General features: G+C 35.0%; 1 protein-coding gene and 1 non-coding gene across 3 annotated transcripts in view; one reads left to right on the top strand and one right to left on the bottom strand.

Moving 5' to 3' along the window:
* Positions 1–23203, bottom strand: part of LOC118191734 (long-chain-fatty-acid--CoA ligase 1-like) — a 150906-nt gene that overhangs the window by 36018 nt on the left and 91685 nt on the right. For both annotated transcript variants that reach the window (XM_085821215.1, XM_085821216.1), the window contains exons 15-18: positions 22553–22641; positions 5845–5961; positions 2143–2286; positions 1709–1810 (exon numbers count right to left, since the gene is read on the bottom strand). In XM_085821215.1, the coding sequence (XP_085677341.1) occupies positions 1709–1810; positions 2143–2286; positions 5845–5961; positions 22553–22641 (452 nt within the window). The remainder of the gene's footprint in view (positions 1–1708; positions 1811–2142; positions 2287–5844; positions 5962–22552; positions 22642–23203) is intronic.
* TRNAA-AGC (transfer RNA alanine (anticodon AGC)) lies at positions 18612–18683 on the top strand. The gene has a single exon. It is a non-coding gene; the product is annotated as a tRNA-Ala (tRNA).

Here is a 23203-nt window from a genome sequence, read left to right as displayed (position 1 = left end):
TCGAAAATGGCAATGATTTGTTATGCAATTTAAAATGAATTCTAAGGTTTAAGACTTTTATTTCATAAAACAGATAAGATATTAATTTATATATATTTAAAACTGTGAATTTAAAAATTACAATAATAATTTATTTTACAAATGCCAAACATTAGCTCTTAAGCCGTTAGTTCATGGAGTACTTTTTAATAATGTCCTCATAATTATTTAAATGCTCAAAAATCATAGGCTGTGGAGTCGCACAAAGCACAGCTTGGGGTTTTTGATGGCACAGTCTCGCAAGCAGGTCATGTCCGTTCAGATGTCTAATTAGAGCTACTTGTCTTTCTAAGGAAACTGGGAATCTTTCAATTTTTTTATAGGGATAGGGAATGACACACATTTACGAAGACACTGGATTTTAAGACACCAGACACGGACATTTAAAGTTTTCAACGCAAAATGCCAAAACGAAATTAATAGCATTTCGGGGCTAAAAAGAAAAAAAAAAAAAAAACCCTGAAAGCATTGAGATTTTATATTACGCCCAAAAGGATTTTTTTTTTTGTAACGTTTTTTGCCTTACTTTTATTTATTAAATATCATGTTATTCGCACTTAAAACACATAAAATTCAATTCAACAGTAATATCACAAAATACTTAAAAGCAACAAAACAGCACATCTTTAGAATTTCCGATACACAGTCTCGCAACCCTGGAGATAAAACTTTTTTTTTTTTTTTTTTCGTACAATGTTGCCATTGCTCACTTTGAAATCGTTGAGTTTGTTAAGGAAAAATTCGTTAAAGATTTATTAAATTTTAAAAAGATAACGAATCAAATTCGGAATTCAAAGTTCGGGCCTCCATGTGCCCTTGTTCGGTCGGGGGGACTACGTTATTCAAAACTGGATGGCTCTAGGTGCCCTTGTTTCTTCACAATGCGAGAAACATTCCTGTAAATTCTTCATTATTTAGTTTCTTTAAATATAATACAGGTTCGATAATATTTGGTGGCAACAACTGGAAAAGTGAATCGACGCAAAATGCCGTTTGGAAATTAATAGCACTTCTGGGCTAATGCCCGTCAGGTTAATAAATAAAAATAAACATAAAAATGATGTATGAATATCCACAACTGCCTGTTATTAGAGTAAATAATCACCAGAAACTGCATGAGCATCAATATACGTCCACATCTCCAAGTATGTATGTTTATAGGGATAGGGAATGACACACATTTACGAAGACACTGGATCTTAAGACACCAGACACGGACATTTAAAGTTTTCAACGCAAAATGCCAAAACGAAATTAATAGCATTTCGGGGCTAAAAAGAAAAAAAAAAAAAATCTATGTATGCATGTATGTTTGTCCAAATATGTATCTATGTATGCATGTATGTTTGTAAACATATGTGAATGGTTGTAGGCAAGTTCTTGAGATAACTGAAACTTAGTGCAGGGAAACATCTTTAAAAATCACACACATGAACTAATATTCTTGAGTATACGCCTCTCGTAATGTTTACATAAACAAACGTATCACTAACAACAGCAGGGGGAGGGGAAAAGTGTGAATAATATTAATATAAGGGTTAGACATGTTTAGTTCAATGATTTTCTTACTTTATTTTATTAAAATTTTTAATGAGCTGTCGTTTCGAGAATGCACTAGGGTAATACTTGGAAGGAAAAAAACGTATCATTTACGTAATGAAACGCTTACCTTGTTTTCACAGATTTCACTCCATGAACCTTCAATTTCGTTTATTTTGCACCAGTTCTGTACTACCTTCTGATCTGGTACGACGATAGCAACTAAGCAGGACTGCACATCACATAAAAAAAAAAAAAAAAAAAAAAAAAAAGGTTTTTGAATGTAAAAATGCTTTTTTTTTTATTTTTTATTTTTTATTTAAAGCGCTACTATTATTTTAATACTCGTTAGTTATTCAAATTAATAATGCAGGATTAATCTAAAAGAAATAGATACTTTCGAAGTTTTACAGAAACGAGAATTTCGATAGCATAACTGAGAGCATAGCAAGAGTACATTAACTTCAAAGAAATTAATTAAATTCATAGAAAATTTTGAATACTGATGAATCAGATCAGTTTTTAGAGAAATATAAGAATATTTTGAGATACAGGTTACTTTACCTTTAGGCTTTCTCCGTGAACAAAAATCTGAGCCACGTATTGACTTGTAAGATATATATTTTCAATTTTTTCTGGTGCTATATATTCTCCCTGAGCAAGCTTGAAAATGTGCTTCTTCCTATCCACGATTCGCAAAGCTCCATTCTAGAAAGAAAAAACATAAAACTTAACTCCAAATGAATAATAATGCGCAGACTATTCCCAAGTTAACTTGCTAACTGAGAAAAGATAGGAAAATTGCTTTCACATCTCATCAGCGTGAAACAAAACTGTCTACGGAAGATACTGTTACGTGTGTATGGATTCGTAATGGGTTGAATGCAGACAGAATCGATGATAGCTTTATGAAATTTATTCTTCCAAAAACAATAAAAAGACATTTTACAGTTCTCAAAAATACTCGTACAGCTCTTCTCAGTACGATAGAGTACAATTAGTGGTTACCACTTCAAACTACTAAGGATGTTGAGTACAGAGCATTGCAAAATGCATCTAAAAGCGAAGCTGGCCCCGCGGGCCTTGGAGGTAACAGCAGTTGTAGAGAAACTTTTAAAGTCTGCCACCTCAGATTGCAGCCTCGGGGTGGTAGCATGGATAGCGTACATTTATCCTCTTCGGAAAGGATGACTGGCGACCCACCTCTTGCCTGGATATGGGAGCCTCTCAGTTGGGACCAGTCCGTGTAGTGTCTAATTGACGGAGCAAGTTAAACAAATATTATTTGTTTAACGTGTCTTACCCCATACGCCGAAAAATTTCTAGTACCTTCAATTTGTGGAAATTGCTGAAAGGCATGCACAGTTACAATACGTACATAGGGCCGGATACAGTTATATAAATGTAATAATAAAATTCCATAGTCAAAAATACACTTAAAATTCGAACTGTATGTTCTTTTCATTTTTAATGGCGATGGTCTCTTATTTGAAAGTACGTGGAATTAAACCCACAGCTCCGTAGTCAAGTTGTTTTTCCCGCCTCTTCTACACGTACAGTTATAGAATGTTCTGGAGATATTTAAAGCGAACAGGAATGGTTGACGAGGCTGAGGTCATTTCTTGGAAGCTCCACCTTTCCAGAGGCTATAAAAGGACTCGCAAAGGAATATCGGGATCTTTCCTTTAATGTAACGATGCAGTAAACTTCATACAAAAAGTTATTAGTGGTTCTTTTTTATTTACTCCGGAGATATGATTTTTGTAACTGCTATTTCTCATGAATAATAATAAATGGATCCTGTTTTTTAAACTTATCGTCTGATACTTTGAGCTTCAACTACGTCTATGATTCTTCACCAATCTATTTATTCGGAACAAAAGCTGGTACATCACACACACACACACACATATATATATGTTACCGTGAAAGACCGAAATTGGAGAATGCCGACATTCACCGGAGAATATCAACATTCACCAAATACGTTGGTGAAAGACCGAATATTTCACTACATTCTTGTATATTCGGACCCTCACCGGTGTATGTCGACAATCACAGATATGCTCTGGTGAAAGTCGAAAAGGGATGTCATAAAGTGCCATAATAGTTTAAGTTGTTGCAATAAATAAGATTTGAATCACCTAATTTAGTAAGTTTTTTATTACTGTTATTTTATTTTCTCATTTAGAACGTACTGTATAATTAAGAAAGTTTTTAACTTCTATTATTTTCCTTTCTCATTTTGAATGTATTGTATGTTTTAGGTTCTCATGTTCTTAAGTTCATATTTCAAGTCTCAAGTGCGTTTATTCGCGACTGAATGACGGAGAAGAAAATATAATATTGTTATATGTTCAACATTCACCATTAGTACAGGGTGAATGTCGACATTGACCGGTGTAAGTCAGAAATAAGAGTATTTGAAAATATTTCGGACATACACCAAGAGACTATGTGAATGTTGACATTCATCAGTGAAAGTCGGCATTCTCCAGATTTCGGTGTTTCACCGTAACATATTTATACATGTATTCAAAATTCGTAAAAAAAAAAAAAAAAAAAAAAAAAAAAAAAGAAAAGAAAAGAAAAGAAAAGAAAAAGAAAAATTTATGGAATGAGGAAAGTGATAGGCTCTATAGTGGCGCCCGAAACACTAAGGAGACATGAAAAATGTGCAACGCCCTCACTGGAACTCGAACCCGGATCTCTCGAATACGCGCTGAGTGTGCAACCGTTACACGACGAAGGCATGCAGAAAGGAGGGAGAAATATCTTACAATGTGTATTGGTAGCGTTACTATCTCTTGCTTGTCAAAATCCGGGAAAGGTAAACAAGTTTCCGGGAGAAGAAAAGAGGTTTTTTTCGCATTTTTTGAGCTGCAGGAGCAAACACACTCTCGCAAATACTTCTACATTTTGTTCTACATCTGGAAATAAAGCGCTATAACAATTTGTTTGTACAATTAGGGCTGTAATTTCAATTGCTGATATATTGTCTTGTTCTTCTGAAGATTTCATCTGAAAAAGTTCGAAACCGATTGCGATGAATCCCTATTCAATATTAACGACTGGTGTTTCTTGCTTAAATGCTCTAACATCCTCGTACTTAATATTAACCGTTTTCTGACAAATTTTACATTTTCCGTTAAAGGGGTCTCTCTTCATTAATCAAATCGAGTTAACCACTTGTCTTGAAACGAAAGATATTTATTCTCACAGCGTTAATATCAATATTTAAAAATTTTCCTTAACTTATTATTCATGCGATATAATAACTTCCAGTTTTCCTTATAAATTACACTTGAGTCCCTTGAACAATAGCATGCACTTAAATATAATTCTCGTCCGTTCGAAGACTTTCTTATCTTTATGTGTATTGGGCATTATTATCTTTTGTATTGGGAAATTAATTGAGTTTTACAGTAAGAACTAAAAGAAATTTACCGATTTTATTTTTAAATACCCTAAAAATCAGGAAATTTTTTAGAAGTGCAAACAGCATTTTTGCAGTATTTAAAATACGGACATCAGATCTTTTTTCTTTATCTATGAAACAGTAGTGCTATTTTCATTAAATTATTTAAAAGTATATATATCACATAGCTACTAAAAGGTGCAGCATATTAAACATTTCAATGATTTGAGTTTTTATGTAAAACTATAATAGTGTGAACTACTGAAAACGATAATCCAATGTTTAAATCTAAATGTGAGCAAACAATAATGAAACTCTAGAATGTTTAATAGCAAAAGAAAAATAATCTTGTTTGTTAATTTTAAACATTACATATCACGAATGCCGATTTCTTCTTGTATTTCTTGTATTTTCTGTATTATTATGCTTATATGCATTCTGCTTCATGTTAATGGTCAAATTTTACTCAAATACAAGCGACGAAAGTTGATCATCCAAAATAAATTCTGAGAAGTTAGGCATAAGGCTGAAATATGTTTTTGAATGGTAATCAAAATTCAGACTAGTTTTCTTCTTCGGCCGATATTTCAGAATTATGTCCTATTATGTATGTGTTAATGACTTATTTATTTTAATGTTGATTTGTCGTTAAAATAAGAAGTCAACCAGCGTCAAAATGGACAAGGTCACTGAAGGTTAACGACGGAAGTTCCTTTCTGATTCGATTTCGGCGGCCAAACGGAATGACCGCTTGAAACTTTCATGATCAAAGATTACTGAATCGGACGTTTTATTGCTATTATTACCTAAAATTTTCGTAAAAAATATGTTTATAAGGAATATCTTACTTCCATCCACGCTCCAATATCTCCAGTATGAAGCCATCCATCTTTATCAATGGTTTCAGCTGTTTTAACGGGATCTTTCAAATATCCTTTGAAAATGTTTAGTCCTCTTACGCACACCTATGAAGAATTAATGATGGAAAATGTGAATTAAAGAACACAGTTTTAACACAATTCTAAAAGGTAAAATAGTAAACTTAATAGAGATGTTTCTAATTTCTCACTCATAGGTTTGCTTTGATATAAAATAAAGTTTTTATATATTAGGTAAAACAATACACACCATATATTAAATTAGAAGGCAGTTTAAGAATCGCGTTGTAATTTATACAGTTAGTCAATAAAGTCTGCGTACATCAAGAAAAGTAATATCAAATCCAAATTTTAAGGTGCGAAAAGGGTAGTTTCTTAAAGTTTTATTTTTTGAATATTTAGTTTCAATAAGGGAATTTGAAATTATTTAACTGTAATATTTTCATATCTAATAATTTATGCACACTAATTTTTAAAAGATAAGTGGCCAGAAATCAAAGCCAATAAAGTTTGCGTACAACGCGAAGGAGGCGAGTGATTTCTTATCTAACTTTTAAGCTTCAAACTTGAGAATGCAAAGAAGGTTACACTTTCAAGGTCATTGACTTCCGAAGCAAATTTCACGTTGATTGGAAGTTGCTATTTCTATTTTCTTTGACGAAAATGACAACCAATTCAGAAACAGAAATTCCTTTAGTTACGAGACAACTAATTATCAAATTGATAGATGAAGGTAAAACTCTTCGTTATATTGGTAAAACCATTGGAAAACCATTTTCTAGTGTGCAAAGAGTTATTCAAAACTATCTTGACACTGGTAGTCTTGCTGTAAAACCAAGATGTGAGAGACCGAAGAAGCTAACGCAGAGAGCAGAAAGAAAAATTCTTTTACGAACTAAACAAAATCCTAAACTTTCTGCTGCAAGCATTGTAAAAGACATTTTTTTAACTAGCAACAAGGAAATTTCTCCTGAAACTGTACGAAAAGTGCTGCGAAAGTCCGATTATCATGGACGCAAACCTAGGTTTAAACCATACATTTCCGAGACAAATAGAAAGAAAAGAATTGCTTTTGCCCAAACATATTTAAACTCTTCGCAGGACTTCTGGAACAGATGAAAGTAAATTTACAATATTTAAAGTTAATGGCCACCCTATTGTATGGAGAAAACCAGGAACAGAACTGAATCTGAGAAATTTAAATCCAACTGTCAAACATGGAGTTGGCGGTGTGATGGTATGGGGATGTATGTCGTCGAAAGGAGTTGGAAATTTTCACATTATTGATAAAGTCATGGATAAGTATGTTTATCTGGATATTCTGAAGAAAAATCTACGAGACAGTGCCCGAAATTTAAACCTTTCTAATACCTTTATTTTCCAACAAGACAACGACCCGAAACATACAGCTAAAATTGTGAAGGAATATCTCCTCTATCACACTCCAAGACAGTTGCGTACTCCTCCACAGTCACCAGACCTCAATCCAATCGAACATTTGTGGACAAAATTGGAGAAACGAATTCGAAAACACAATATTACGTCGCGAAATAAGCTAATTAGTAAATTGCAGGAAGAATGGGCGAAATTTACGTCGGATGACACTGAAAAACTAGTTCAGTCAATGCCCAGACGTCTGCATGCTGTTTTGAAGAATAAAGGATATCCTACAAAGTATTGAAGTAATGTAAAAAACTTATATTTTGCTTTTTTTTTAAAGTGTACGCAGACTTATTGGAGGGAATTTCTGAGTTTTTTTGACAAAATATATTTTTGAAAAAAATGTAAAAAGTATTACACTGATATCATTTGCTTTTTATTTAAGCTTACAATTTTAGCTAATAGAAGAAAAAAAATTGCAATGATTAAAATACATTTTTCTATGCTTTAAGTGTTTTTTTAATTTAAAATTTAGTCTGCACGCAGACTTTTGTGACTAACTGTATACAGTGGCTCCCAAAAGTGTTCGTACACTTTTAATTTTCATTGAAATACGACTCTATCCATTAATTAAAAATAAACTTTCCGAATGAGATTTTAATAATAAGATCTATAACATATTCGTAACAAAATTACATGAAATATTTTTTAAATATAGCGAAACTTTATCTTTAAGAAATTAATAATAAAAAAAATGACAAACATTTTATCTCACAAAAGTCTTCGTACACTAATTTTTTTTGGATAAAATCAAAATTAGAATTATCGTTTGCCGCTTTTTTTAATTTTTGCATTGTGGTGGCATTTAAAAAGTCGTTTGCTTTAATTTTTTATTGTTTACTTCATAATATTCTATTTATTATTGAAAACTGGGTCGCAGTCGTAAAGAAATTACAAACAGCATTTGAAAATTGATAATTTTTCACCATAGTAGTGGGAAATCAATTCTAAATATCGCTAAATTAGTTAATTTATCCCATTCTATAGTGCAGTATGTGATAAAACGCTTTAAAGAAGTGTGTGTGTGATTATGGCAAAGCCTCGAGGGCTATCTGCCTAAGAGGAGGGATGCCTTCGTGGAGGACTTTCTAAAAGAAAATGGCTCGTATACACGTTACACATGAGAAAAACCATGAAAACGCCCATGCAGCCAGCCCGTTCGCGGGATTCGAACCTCGGACCGAATTACCAGTGTTCAGCGATTTTACCGCTCGGCCGCTGGTGGGCTCCGCTTTAAAGAAGAAAATCGGGTTGAAAACAAGGTAAAAAAAGATTTTCGAGAAAGTTAACTAAACGTAATGAGAGGTTTATTATTAGAAAATTTATGAAAAACCCACGTTTGAGTGCTGTAAAAGTTTCTGCAGAATTTAATGCAAAGTCTTCTACTTCAATTTCACCTGAAACTGTTCAACGAGTTCTCAAAGATGCTGGATTACATGGGCGTTCTGCCCGTAAAAAAAATTTTTGTTAGTGAGAAAAACAGAAAGCTTAGGCTTTCATTCGCAAAATCAATGATAAATACACCCGAAACGTACTGGAATAATGTGCTATTTGCTGACGAAAGCAAATTTAACATTTTTGGTTCCTATGGTCGAATAATTGTATGGAGAATAAAAAATGAGGAACTTCATTATAAGAACTTAGTTTGGAACAGTTAAGCATGGCGGTGGTGTTCTTGTGTGGGGGTGCATGGCAGCATCAGGACTAGGTAATTTGCTATTTATTGATGGCATAATGAATCATTCTCTTTATTTAAATATTTTAAGAGGCAATTTAAAATTATCAGCCCAAAATTTGGATATTGGAAACAACTTTATTTATGGCTTTCAACGTTCGCCTGTGGTGTCTCTATAATTGTCCACAAGTTTTGAAAATACCACCTCAGTCGCCAGATTTAAATCCCATAGAATACATCTGGAAAGAACTGGAGGTCAGAGTACGAAAACACGACATCAAAACGAGAAGCGAAGTCAAAACATTCATGATGGAAGAATGGATGAACATTGATACAGAAATTACAAAAAAAACTAGCAAAATCTATTCCCAGACGTTTAAATGCTGTTTGTGGATGCTAAAGGATATCCTACTAAATATTAATTTAACGAAAAATGAAAATATTTACTAATATGTCAAGATTTTTTTTGAAGTGTATGAAGACTTTTGCGAGATAGAATGTTTGCCATTTTTGGATTATTAATTTCTTAAAAATAAAGTTTCGCTATATTTAAAAAATATTTCATGTAATTTTGTTACGAATTGATTATAGATCTTGTAGGGTTTATATTTATTTTAACTAACATTTATTTTAAGTTTAAACTATCTTTCCTGTCAAGCCTTACTTTCCCCTGGAATTGCCAATGCCAGAGTATGTAAATTTTAGTAGAACGCGCAAGGATTCAAATTGTCAGCGGAAGTATCTGAGTTAAATAGAAGGGAAACGAGTTCGAAAGTGTGCTTTCTTGCTTCACGAGCGTGGAGGTGGCTAGTTAGGAATTGAAGAACCACGCGTTTCGACCAACGACTTCATATAACAGTATACTATCTCGTTGGTTTCGACCTGTGTGCTTGCATCGGCAGATTGTTAATCTTTCAACGTAATATTCAGAAGTTTGCTGAATTATCAGCGGTATTTTAGAACGCGGTGAGGTTAGTTACGTTTAGAGAGCCTCGTAGTTAGTCACTTGTTACTATTCTTTTTTTAGTTTCTTATTTTTATTTTACCGCCGGGTCGGCGTAGTTTGTGAGCGTCAAGAGCACGCATTTGTAATTTCTAAAGTTGAATAAAAAGGGATTTAGACCTTTCTCAAAACTTTGTCTACTTTCCAGTTCTCAGCAGTCACCACTATTGTTGCGTGCAGGTTGGAAGGGCGCAACATTACAATCTTATTATTAAAATCTCATTCAGAAAGTTTACTTTTAATTAATAGATAGAGCCCTATTTCAATAAAAATCATAAGTGTACGAACACTTTTGGGAGCCACTGTACTCCTCTGTTCAAAATCTTCCCAGATAAGTCGTGTCACATGTATTAAACTTGTAATACTTTGACAGTTGAAATTGGCTAACAGATAGGGTGAGAATATTCTATATTTATGGAATTTATGAAGTGACATCAATCGGCAAGGTCATGTTGTAGAGCCATAAGGTTACTTTAAGCAGAAGACGTGAAAAATGAGCAATGCCCTCGCCGGGACTCGAACCTGGACCTCTCGAATACGCGTTGAGTGTGCTACCGTTACACCACGAAGGCATGCAGAAAGAAGGAAAAAATACCTTATGGGTATTTTATGCGACTGGGGATAAGGGCACATTACATCACGTATATATGAATGGACAATTGTGTGTTAATATCAAGTCATGCGTGCCTTATCATCAACTGTATGCTACTATGAGTCTCATAATTTTTATGTGCACCATATTAATGTTTATTTTCTTCATGTGTCTGCATCATTTAATCGTCTGCATCGTTTATATGTGTACTATTTGTCATCGAGTATATGTTCTGCATATATGTGTGTACTGCATCGTACAGTGTGAACTATTAGCACCATTACGTCAAGTACTCTTGTCACTATGGTGTAACACGTATCTTTGTATGCTCACATGTGTACTATTGCCTGTTATGTGAATTACTAACTTTATTGCATCATGTACTATTACCATTATATTGCATCCTGTATATCATTGTATCATGTACCTTAGTCCTTACTTGCATCTTGTATATCTACGCGTTTTCTTGTGCGTACTATTATTATCATGGCTTCATGAACTACTGTCATAACATTGCTTCACGTATATATGCGTGCCTTATTGAGTGTCCTCTCAGTATCACACGCGCTGTTTAAATAATTACGTGCTATTATGCGTCTCATAACATCATCAAGTGTTTCGTTTTTATGTGTCCACATTATTTAATTGTCTGCATCGCGTTTATCTATGTGTGTTCGGTGTTTATTTAGTTACGTGTATTTTAGTGTATCTTAGTGTACCTTCTTGTCTTTTTAGTGCTTTATGTGTTTCTTCGTGTTTTTCTTTATCTGTTTCCATTTATGTTTTATGTTTATGTCTTATTTTGTTCTACCTCTGTAACCATAACCTTCAGTTGTCTCACGTTCTTACAATGTACTACATGTAGTCTAGCCCTTGTATGGCCATGTTAACTTTTAAGATCCTAATAAACTCCCGGGGCGGCCTCATGGGGCTCCAGGGAGTTTTTGCCTCTACACAGTGGAGGACGCGGGGTATATGCCTGTTTACCTATGTTAGACACCAGGCGCCCCCGTCCTCCGTCACCTGTCACCTGCCAAATCCTGGGGGAGAAGGATTATCATCCACCACTCGGGCACCACTATACCTTACATTAGGTTACTTTAAGCAGGAGACATGAAAGATCAGCAATTCCCTTGCCGGGACTCGAACCTGGACCTCTCGAATACACGTCGAGTGCGCTACCGTTACAACCACGAAGGCACGCTGAAAGGAGGAAGAAAATCACGGAATTAAGATGTCTTTCCATCATTCGACGCGATGTCATATTTTGAGTGAAAGACATCTGAATACAGACGTTAGGGTCTCTGTAATCAGAACCATATGCTTATCATGGCTTAACTACTTTGTTTTCAAGTTTCTCATCGTTTGATCTTGCTGTTCTCTTTTATCCGAACAGTTCTACGGAAGAAAATTCAAACTATTCCAGACGTGACTGTCAATCTGTGACAGATTCCAGAAAAGATGTTCTGTTAATGCTTCCAAGAATGTCAGGAGTAATATTAGAACAGATGTGTGTGCTAGTGCATGTTGAATGGGAGGTATTTAGGCAATATTTTTGAAATTTCAATTAAAACTGCCCGCAAGAATTTTCTGTGAACGTTTCGGAACACAGGAGTGAAATCTGATGCTAAACACTTGATATGAAAAATAAAGACCATTGATTATGTTAATTCTAAAACTAACAGATAAAATTAAATAAGCGTCAAAGATTTTAAAGCAATATGATATCAAAATTTAGTGAAACATGAAAAATAATTTTTTAAATAAAACAGAGATTTCAGTAATTTAGGAAAACTGCATTAATTACTGTGTAGAGTCATTAGGTTATTTTAAATGCTGGAGACGTTAAAATGAGCAATTTCCTCGCTGGGACTCGAACCCTGACCTCTCGAATATGCGCCGAGTAGGCTACCGTTACACTACGAAGGCATGCAGAAAAGAGGGAGACCTTGTAGGATTTCCCACTGTGTAATTCTAAAACAGTTATATTACAGTTAAAAGTAAAGAATCTTAAGAACTAGTAAGCGAATAATCGCTTGAGTTCGTGAGACAGTGAATAAACTTGGAAAGGGTTAAAAGACCCTTTATTATTCCAATAAGATTTAACAGAACTCCGTCTTGGAGTTGTACAATAAAGCCGACACTTGGGCTTGAACTTAAGAGAATAAGAATCAACTAATCTAATCTAAAGAGATATAGCCGAAGCTATTGAAATTCTAACACAGTTGGCCCCTTAACGCTAACTGACTGCGAAGCTATCAAAGGCCTAAAGTACGGCTGAGCTTAATAATAGCTTACGTAAAAGTAGCCTAAAAAGGCGGACGCGTGCAGCCAGAATATCTCGTATCTCTCTTACTAAGACAGTAGAACATCGCGGTTAAATACTGCTCTTCCTCATTAGCATTCAGACGGGATTCTAAAACAACGTTCTGGCCGGAAGTGGTATGTTGAAATTAAGAAGCGATAGGAAAGGAAGTTTAACTCAAAATTTAACTGTTCATAAAACTAACATAATCCTTACAACCTTACATGCTGTCTCTTTTAAAGGGCGAACTGGAGAACACAATCACCAAATTCTGGGGTGAGGAATCATCATCCCCATTTTTTATTTTTATTTTTGTTCGGGCTTCTGTAGAGTCAGCAGTAGTAGGATTTTTGAAGTAGGAAGTACAGGAAAAATGTGCAATGCCCTCGCCGGAACTCGAACCTGAGCCTCTCGAATACGTGCCGAGTGTGCTAACCGTTACACCACGAAGGCATGCTGGAAAGAGGGAGAAAACACCTTATAGCGGAATGTAAATATTTCTAAAAATGCTCGATAAATTACATAATAATGGTTATTTATAACCATTATATATATATGGTAACCATTTATCATACCATATATATAATGGTCATAAATATAAATAAAATAATAACCTAAAAATGCTGGATAATAAGCTTAGTGTACATATACAAATATACTGTATATACGCCTTCAATAAGAATGGCATGCTTTTAAAATGAAATCTATGTCAGATACAACCAAACTTTTTATATCATTTTGAAGTACAATTTAGGACGTTATGTTTTGAACGAAAGCTCATTTTAATGTCCACCTCGAGCAGCCCAGACGTTATAGAGGTTACCGGAGCCTGACTGTGATACTGAAGGGCCCGAGTTCGAATCCTGGAGAAAGCATGGATGTAAATTTGTCCATCCCTTCATAGAATGTAATGGTGGCCGCCTATTAGGTGTCTGCACAATAAAATGGCCATCACTCCAAGCCTTAAGAGTGAGCAATGTCGTTATAGGCAAGTGCCCGCCGTTGGGCGGAGGAAGAAAATGTCGAAATGAATGTTACTCAGCATTCGGTGTTTCTTCTTAATTGCTTCAAGTGTTCGTCGTTTTGCATAGACCAGGGATTCCCAACCTCTATGTCCCTAAGAGACGTTTTAGAATATATGTTGGACGGCGGGCACCCTTTACTTTTTCAAGGTGAATTTATAGTTGGATAGAGTTAATATTAAGAATACATGTACGTAAAAAAAGATCTCGGTCGCACTTCGCTTTGTGCTGGTATCTTCAGTGGAAGCAATTTTTATCTCGTTAAAAATGAGAAAATGTTCAATAGAATTTTATTGAAAACTAAAAAATTTTTAATTGTGATCACACAGCGGCCGGCGCCATGGTACTGGCGGGCACAGGGTTGGAAACCCCTGGAATAGACCATTGATTTCAATGATTTCAAAATAACCCCAGTAAGAATAATCTAAAGGAGTTAAATTCCAACTTTGGAAGGCCAACTAACAGCTGAATTTCGTGAAATTATTCTTTCATCAAACGTTTTTAGCGATATGTCAATAAAGCGTCAGCAGTGTGACATGTGGCACCGTCTTATCAGAACCATATGTCCTCCAAACTTGCAGACAAAGAAATTTGTTATCATCAATCAGTACCGCTCACCAGTAACTGTAACTGCATCTCCTCCTTCATTTTGGAAAATTCAATTCGTGAACAGTAAAATTCGTTTAAAATGTTTCAACGATTCGACTAGTAGCAAGCACAGAGAGGCGATTATATAGACCAGGGTTTCTTAAACATTTTTCAGTCTCGACTCCTTTTTATCATTGAGATTTTTTCGCGATCCTCAGGACCCCATAATATTTACAAGAATTTTGTGGAACCCCATAAGTATTGCGCAAATCCGACACACGCGTGAGTGAAACTGTCGCAGTTTAGGTCATTAACTTTAATTTCTAATTTTAAGACATGGAATAATGTGAAAATTTTAAATAAATAACAGACGAAATGACAGCGTCACTTTCAAAGCAAGGAAAATGAACGTTTATATTATAAAGTGTGCGTGATTTTGGCAAAGCCTCGAGGGCTATCTGCCTAAGAGGAGGGATGCCTTCGTGGAGGACTTTCTAAGGGAAACTGGCTCGTATACACGTTACACATGGGGAAAACCACGAAAACGCTCATGCAGCCAGCCCGTTCGCGGGATTCGAACCTCGGACCGAACTACCAGTGTTCAGCGATTTTACCGCTCGGCCGCTGGTGGGCCTATATTATAAAGAGAATGCGTCGAAATGTTTTTGTATTTTTCTTTGTCTGTATTGTTTTATCTTTATCTATTTTCAGATACATTGCGTAAAAATATTTGGTTATTGTAAAATTATTATAATAAGTTAAAGAAATATCAAAACTGCTAAACGTTTTGGCGGCTGCAGGTCACGCGAGCATATTTCACAAGTGCACATCTGTGTAGCCACCGAGGGACTGGTTTCTAGGATGGACCAATGGGCATCCAGTAATATTTCTGTCATGTCATATGACCTTTCGCGTGGTTTAAGATTTAAGCAAGATGGTTGAAAATATTGTGCCACGCAATTTTCTGTACAAAATAATTGAAGCACCGTCGATTGCTTCTGAAACTTTTCATTAAGAAGTTAAATCAATTAGAGGAAATTATGAAGATTTCGTGGTTGAAATAAATACAAACACATGTAGGATACTTCGCAAAATATCGATGTGAAATATTACTTAATAATATGTGGTAAATAAGTTGAAGAAAGAAATATGTGATAAACATCTGAGCCCAAATGCAATCTTGCATCAACTATGCGTATGAGAAAAATATTTACACTAATATGTAAATAGAAGTCAGCACTTCTTATTGCAGTCTATATGAAAAAGATTTTCTATAATAATAACCAATGCAGAATTTTATTCAAAGTGAACTTACTAATTTGCATTCGTATACATTTAGTGTGTTAAATTTCACATTTAATAACTGCTCACTCTTAAATGTACTGTCTACACAAGAAATACTCATCAAACAGAGTGAATTTATGGTATTCACAACGAATATATTCAATTTACTCACGTATTAACTTTTAATGTTAACAATGGATATAATCAGATCATAACGCAATATTACTCTGAATCTTACACTTTAAAAAGCAAAAGAATGCAAGTACTGAAATAAGAAACACTAGATTCATTGTAACACTTCCAGTCCTTCTCAGCAGAATTTTAAAAAAAATGTACACTTGAATTCTCTTAATCCACAGGTGTTAGTCAATGCATAATATTCGAGGCTAATTGTAGCTTGAGTCATTTTCTCCATGTAAAGAGCGATAATATGCCGTAAACGCCAATCCAAATTTTAATGCGTGATAAAAATCGCGAAAGTCAGCGATTGATTAAACTCATAAAACGAAAGTACCACGAGATTTTCTACTGTTACGTCATACATTTATAACTGCGAAGCAAATACAAATTAAAACGTAAACAACATACGCTCACAGACTTGGAAGATTTAGCGTCACAAGAGCAATAGAAGCTCATTGGTCCATTTTCGAAACCCCTCCCTCAGTGGCTACGCTGATGTGTAGTTGTGAAATATGCATCCCGCGACCCCCAAGGAGTCGCGACCCACAGTTTAGCAAAACCCTGATGTAGACCATAGTTTTCGCTAAGCTCACGTTGATGATTGGCAAAAAAAATGTTTTTTTCTCATAAAAAGTTTTGATAATTATTATACGTTCTTAAAGCGTGCATTTAGATATGAAGTGTTGTCTGAACATACTAAATACAAATAAAAATTAGTGACAGTGATTACATTTTAAACACCGTTGCCATTTCGTTTTAAAATGACATTCTCACTGGAATAGTTCCTTTCTAATTCTTCCTAGAGTACTTCGCTATGAAATGATGTTAACGCAGAGAAGATCAAAAGCATAATTATCATTTGTTGGCTCAAAAAAGATCCCAGCTCAACTCAATTCACAAAAGAATTAAATCACAATTTTATACCTGCTGGCTAGAAAACAACATTTTTTAACACTATAAAGGTTAATTTACGAAATCTTTTGTAGTAAATTTTCATTTGTTCAGATCTTAATGGAATCACATTAATGCAAAATGTGAAATTTACAAGTGTTGAATTCTGGGATATCATGAAGCTCCTTCTCCCTGCAGAATTCCAAAGAACATCCTTCAGTGAATGAAGTGAAAACTGATTGGCAAATGTCCGTCGCATTCAAATGTTAGGAAGTGCTGCTCCAATTTTCAACTTGGAAATTTTGGGGCAGAAGGCACAGATCTGGCAAGCCTTCAACTAAGACAACTTCAAAAATTGGGGATCGAGCTCATGGCCTGTTTCTGGCAAGTCGTCAGAAGTACTGCCGGGACATTAGAGATATCTAAAAAACGCATTAGGTTTTACATTCATGAGTAATTAAATGAGCTGTCAGCCAAATGTGTGCCGCCGAAATGTTTCAATGCCAACGAGGGAAAAACTAAAGCGAAGCGATGCTGCCAAGTTGTTCTGTTAGCATTTTTAGTTATGTGTTGACAATAAATTTTTTGGATTATGAAACGTAGTTACACCTTTATGATTCGCAGACCAAACAATATATGTTATGGCTATCCCCGGACCTTCAATGGCCGAGAAAATTTAAGATCCGAAAGTAGTAGAAAGTGAATGGTCATTTCTTTCTTGGTAGAGGCAGATAGCCCTTAAAGGCAGATAGCCCTAGTGTGCTTTGCCATAATTAAATACACCACACAACCACACCTTTCTTGGTAGAGGAAAAAGGAATAAAGAAGGTGTTTTTACCCCTGTTATGTATTGACAATAAATTTTTGTAATTTGACGCAGTGATGAAACGTAGTTAGTTACACCGTTATGATCCTTAAAATAAACAATATATGCAGTGGCGATACTTCAATGGCCGAGAAAGTTTAAGGTGCAAAAGTAGCAGAAAATGATGGCCATTCCCCCCCTGTTAGAAGAAGATTGAATAAACGAGGTATTTTTACCACTGTCTGCCATTAGAAAAGTCAAGCACTTGATGTAAAATGTTGCTGCTATCTTTACATGAATTAACGGAGAACGTTGTAAGAAAACCAATGAGGTTAGCTACATAAAAATTCTCTTCCTTTTTCAGGACCATAAGTCTGGAAAACAGTGAAATGCTTTAAAGCAGCTGCTATGTATTGACAATAATTTTTTGTAATTTTACGCGGTGATGAAACGTAGTTAGTTACACCGTTATGATCCTCAAACCAAACAATATATGCAGTGGCGATACTTCAATGGCCGAGAAAATTTAAGGTGCAAAAGTAGCAGAAAATGATGGCCATTCTTTTTCATGGTAGAAGAAGATTGAATAAATGAGGTATTTTTACCACTGTCTGCTATTAGAAAAGTCAAGCACTTGATGTAAAATGTTGCTGCTATCTTTACATGAATTAACGGAGAACGTTGTAAGAAAACCAATGAGGTTAGCTACCGAAAAATTCTCTTCCTTTTTCAGGACCATAAGTCTGGCAAACAGTGGAATACTTTAAAGCAGCTGGTCCATCCACCCAATAAAATTTTAGCTGTATCAAACTCTCTTCTTTTCCAGATCTCGAAAAATCCAATGATTCCAGGTGATAGGAGAAGATATTTTTATTTCAAAAGGCAAACGGCGGAACAACCTCCTTCCCTCTGGAGCGGTCAAAAGAAATTTAAGAATCCTTCCTTCCAGCCCGCCTTCGTGGTGTAACTGGAAGCATACTCGACGAGCATTCGAGAGGTCCAGGTTCGAGTCTTGGCGAGGGCACTGCACATTTTTCACATCTCCTGCTTCAAAATAACCTAATAACTCTACAATGTGTGTGCTGTGCATTAAAACGAATATGTTGAATAGCATGTAAGTTTCAAGATTTTATTTTGTCTCTTGAGTTAATAACTTTACGTTTGTCCATATTGTAATAATCCAAAAAATTTTTATCAGAATATTATGATCAGCATCGGAAATGCATATAACTTTAAGTATATCTACATGTATAAAGGATCTGAATATATAGGATGTTAATAAAGAAAGCTAACCATTTTGTATAATATTCCCTTACACAAAAGCAAAACGAAATCACTTTACACAGTCAATGGATTGTTTAAAATAGGGGTCTTCAACCTTTCACGCCCGAGGGCCACATCGGTAAATTCACAGAGATACACGGGCTTGGATACTTGTAAAAAAATAGTGTAGTCAGAAAATTTATATAAAAAAGGGAGATTTGTCTTGACTACAATTCATTCTAAGCGAAGAGATAGTGTTACAGATTTGTATAAACATATGTTACCGTGAAAGACCGAAATTGGAGAATGTCGACTTTCACCGGAGAATATGAACATTCACCAAATACGTCGGTGAAAGACCGAATATTTCACTACATTCTTGTATATTCGGACCCTCACCGGTGTATGTCGACAATCACAGATATGCTCTGGTGAAAGTCGAAAAGAGAGGTCATAAAAGTGCCATAATAGTTTAAGTTGTTGCAATAAATAAGATTTGAATCACATAATTTAGAAAGTTTTTTATTACTCTTATTTTATTCTCTCATTTAGAACGTACTGTATAATTAAGTAAGTTTTTAACTTCTATTATTTTCCTTTCTCATTTTGAATGTATTGTGTGTTTTAGGTTCTCATGTTCTTAAGTTCTTATTTCAAGTGTCAAGTGCGTTTATTCGCGACTGAATGACGGAGAAGAAAATATAATATTGTTATATGTTCAACATTCACCATTAGTACAGGGTGAATGTCGACATTGACCGGTGTAAGTCAGAAATAAGAGTATTTGGAAAATATTTCGGAAATGCACCAAGAGACTATGTGAATGTTGACATTGACTGGTGAAAGTCGACATTCTCCAGATTTCGGTGTTTCAGCGTAACATATACACACAGGTTCCAAAAAGTCAGCTGGAAATCGAATTAAAATGTTTTAAAACTTTTTCTAACTATGAAAAAAAAAAGTATAAAGATGATTGTACAGAACGATGTTACAAAATGCATTTGCAATAAAAAAAAGAAAAACACTTACATTACTGGCAGGATATTGTACGAGTAGTTACTTTAGTTTTTAATGTGAAATTTGACATTGTTTTTGCTTGATTAAAGCTTCAATATCCGGTTAAATCTGTGTTGTTGCAATTCGTAAAGTTTCCTCCAAATGTTTGTCTGTCAGCCATGTTCTTGGTTTTGATTTTAGGATTTTCATTTTACAAAAAAGCTGTTCACATATGCAGGTACTGCCAAATATACGTAGAAAGCATGAAGAATGCATGTTTACGAATTCCTGAATACACTTGCCTTCGGTCACATACTTCGAATAAAAATCAATTAATATAGGATTTTTAAGAAACTTGCATTTTAATGCACAGTCACACTGTAACTCTATAAATTCTTATTGGAGTTGGAACAATATTACATAATATAAATTACATAAAAAGTGAAATTTTTGAAAAATTCGTCATTTTCAGAAAATGTTATCTCAAATTTCAGACACGTCAGTAAAATGTTGTAAATATCAAGAATAAGAGGCAAAAAAGAAAAGTTTTTTTTTTTTTTTTTTTTTTTTTTTATAAAAAGCTTACAAGGCGATTTTTCTTGAAATCAAAATTTCTTTAAATTCTTAAAATTCAAATGTGGGGCCACCAATATACCTTCACCGGGCCACGGGTTGAAGAGACCTACAGGGGTTGGACAAAAATATGGAAACATCGTTAAAAAAACATGTTTCTTTGCTTAATATGGTGTAGGAAACCCGTTGGCATCCAAAACAGCTTGCAGTCTTCTCGGAATGGGTAAATACAGTTCCTGTATGTTTGCCAAGGGAATATTATACCATTCTTCCTGCAAAACGGTGGCAAGTTCAGATAACGATGTTGGCGGTGGACAACGATAACGCACTTTCCGTTCCAATGTAGACCACAAAGTTTCGATAATATTCAGGTCTGGTGACTGTGGTGGCCAGGGGAGATGGGAGAACTCATCCTCGTGCTCCGAAAACCAGTCCTGGACAATGTGAGCTGTGTGAACAGGGGCTTTGTCGTCTTGGAAGACACCATCACCACCGGGGAACAAAATTTGTACCATGGGAGGAACTTGATCGGCCAAAATGTTCACATAAGTCTTGGCAGTCATGTGCCCTGACACAGTTATCATGGGGCTAGCAGAGAACCACGATATGGCTGCCCAAACCATAACAGAACCCCCGCCATGTTTCACTCTTCGCAACAAGAAGTCTGTATTATAGGCTTGAGAAGGCGTTCTCCAAACGTAAACTCGGCCAGAAGTGGGAAACAATGTGAAAGAAGACTCGTCAGACCATATTACTCGCTTCCACTGCTCTATAGTCCAGGCTTTATGACTTAAACACCACCTTTTCCTGTTACGGGCATTAGCATCACTGATGAGTGGCTTCTCGATTGCAGCACGGCCAGCAATTCCCTGTTTATGAAGCTCCCTTCTAATTGTTTTGGTACTCACAGGGTTCGGTAACACAACATTCATTTCAGCAGTAACTTTTGCAGCTGTGGTCTTCTTTTTTTTCGTCACAATTGCCCTTAATGATCGTCTGTCACGATCACTCAGGACACACTTTCGTCCGCGCTGTGATTTAGCAGATGATGTTTTTCCGCTCTTCAAATATGCGGAATAAATCTTCGATACAGTACCTCTTGAAACACTAAAGACCTCGGCTACCTCGCTTATGGAAGCACCTACCATACGTGCTCCAACAATTTGCCCACGTTCGAAGTCTGTTAACTCTGACATAATGCAATGACAACCTCACATAACAGTACTCCGACAACAACTGAACTGTTTAGCACATTTACGAAGTTGTATAGGTGGCGTCAGTAGTCAAAAACGCCAGCGCCACCTACATATTTCATTAAAATTAATCTTTCTTTTCAAACATGCATTTCACAAGGTGTTTCCATATTTTTGTCCATCCACGGTAGTTTAAAATAGCTACTTGAAAGTAAAAGTTATCTCCCTGTTCCTCCCCCCCCCTCGCTCCAAGTATTAGTGATGTTACTTTTGTGATGTATTAGTGATATTTCATTGTATTCTAAAGGATAAATGTACAGTTCGTTTAACGAATTAACAAAGAATATTTACAGTAGAAGCGCGATTTTTTTCTCATAAATTTTCTGCTTAAAGTGTGAAAGTATAAGTTATGTGGTACGTATTTATAGCAAGGTATTATCTGAAATGAGGGCTTCCTGAATTGTATCCTAAATAATTTCTAAACATCATGCATAACTTTGGCTAATCTCAAATAAACTGCATCTGTTTTTGCATATCGTTTAAATCGCAAACGTGAAACGAAGAAGTTTGTTTATGTTGGTTTTACTACTTGACGCCTACGTTTATTCCGCAAAATAGGCAACGAAATATACCAAACAAACGAGCATAATTTATTTATGTTTGCTGTTCCGTTATGTTATGCTTCAAAAAAAAAAGTTTCTTTCGTTTCAGTTACACTTATATGAAACTCAATCTCAATTTATATAAGAGGTTATGCTCCGGTAAGTAACTGGCAGATAACAGGTAGATAGATCTAATAAACTATTTCACAGGGTTAATTTTTTATACCAGGTGAAATATAAGAGGATATGTTTGATAAAAAGCATACTTCTCCTTGTCCGTTAACTGCGAAGTATTCCATTTCTGGGACATCAATAAGCTTAATGTGGCAGCATGGAAGAGGTGGGCCCACATGTCCTAAAAAAGAAGATTAAGATTAAATTATTTATAACTAAAATTCACAAAGGATATTTTAAAGATAACAGAAGTTATAATCCATAGGTTTTCCCCAAAGACCTTCTCCCATTTAAATTCACTATAACTTGCAATGAGCAGAAATATTTCGATGAAATAAAGCTTGTACTACGTTAATTTTTATGTAGCAATTCTGAGCGCTGAGAGAATCTTATTAATGCCAATTATTATGTGATTCAAAGGTGATAGTGATTCAAAGATCGATTCAGGAGATGATGCAGCGTTTGCTGTGGTATGCAGAGATGAAATCAGAGAGTTCATTTGGGACGAAAGTTTATCAGCATATATATATACATAAGGTAAAAAGAATAAAAGAATATTCTTAATGCTTTCGCTAAAAAGTGGCTTTGATACTGTGGTTCCGGTGAAAACATTTTTTTTAACATAAGTCAAATAAAGTGCAATGAAAAGTGTAAAAACAAAATAAACAAAATTATCACTAGAATATTTACAAATAAAAAGCGTATTAAAAACTCAAATCTAATTGGAAGTAACATGTTGATTA

This window comes from Stegodyphus dumicola, chromosome 7 (genome assembly GCF_044657685.1).
Source record: "Stegodyphus dumicola isolate Sdum_Otavi_A_Nest chromosome 7, ASM4465768v1".
Taxonomy (NCBI): Eukaryota; Metazoa; Arthropoda; class Arachnida; order Araneae; family Eresidae; genus Stegodyphus; species Stegodyphus dumicola.
This window is presented reverse-complemented; position numbering and strand designations above follow the sequence as displayed.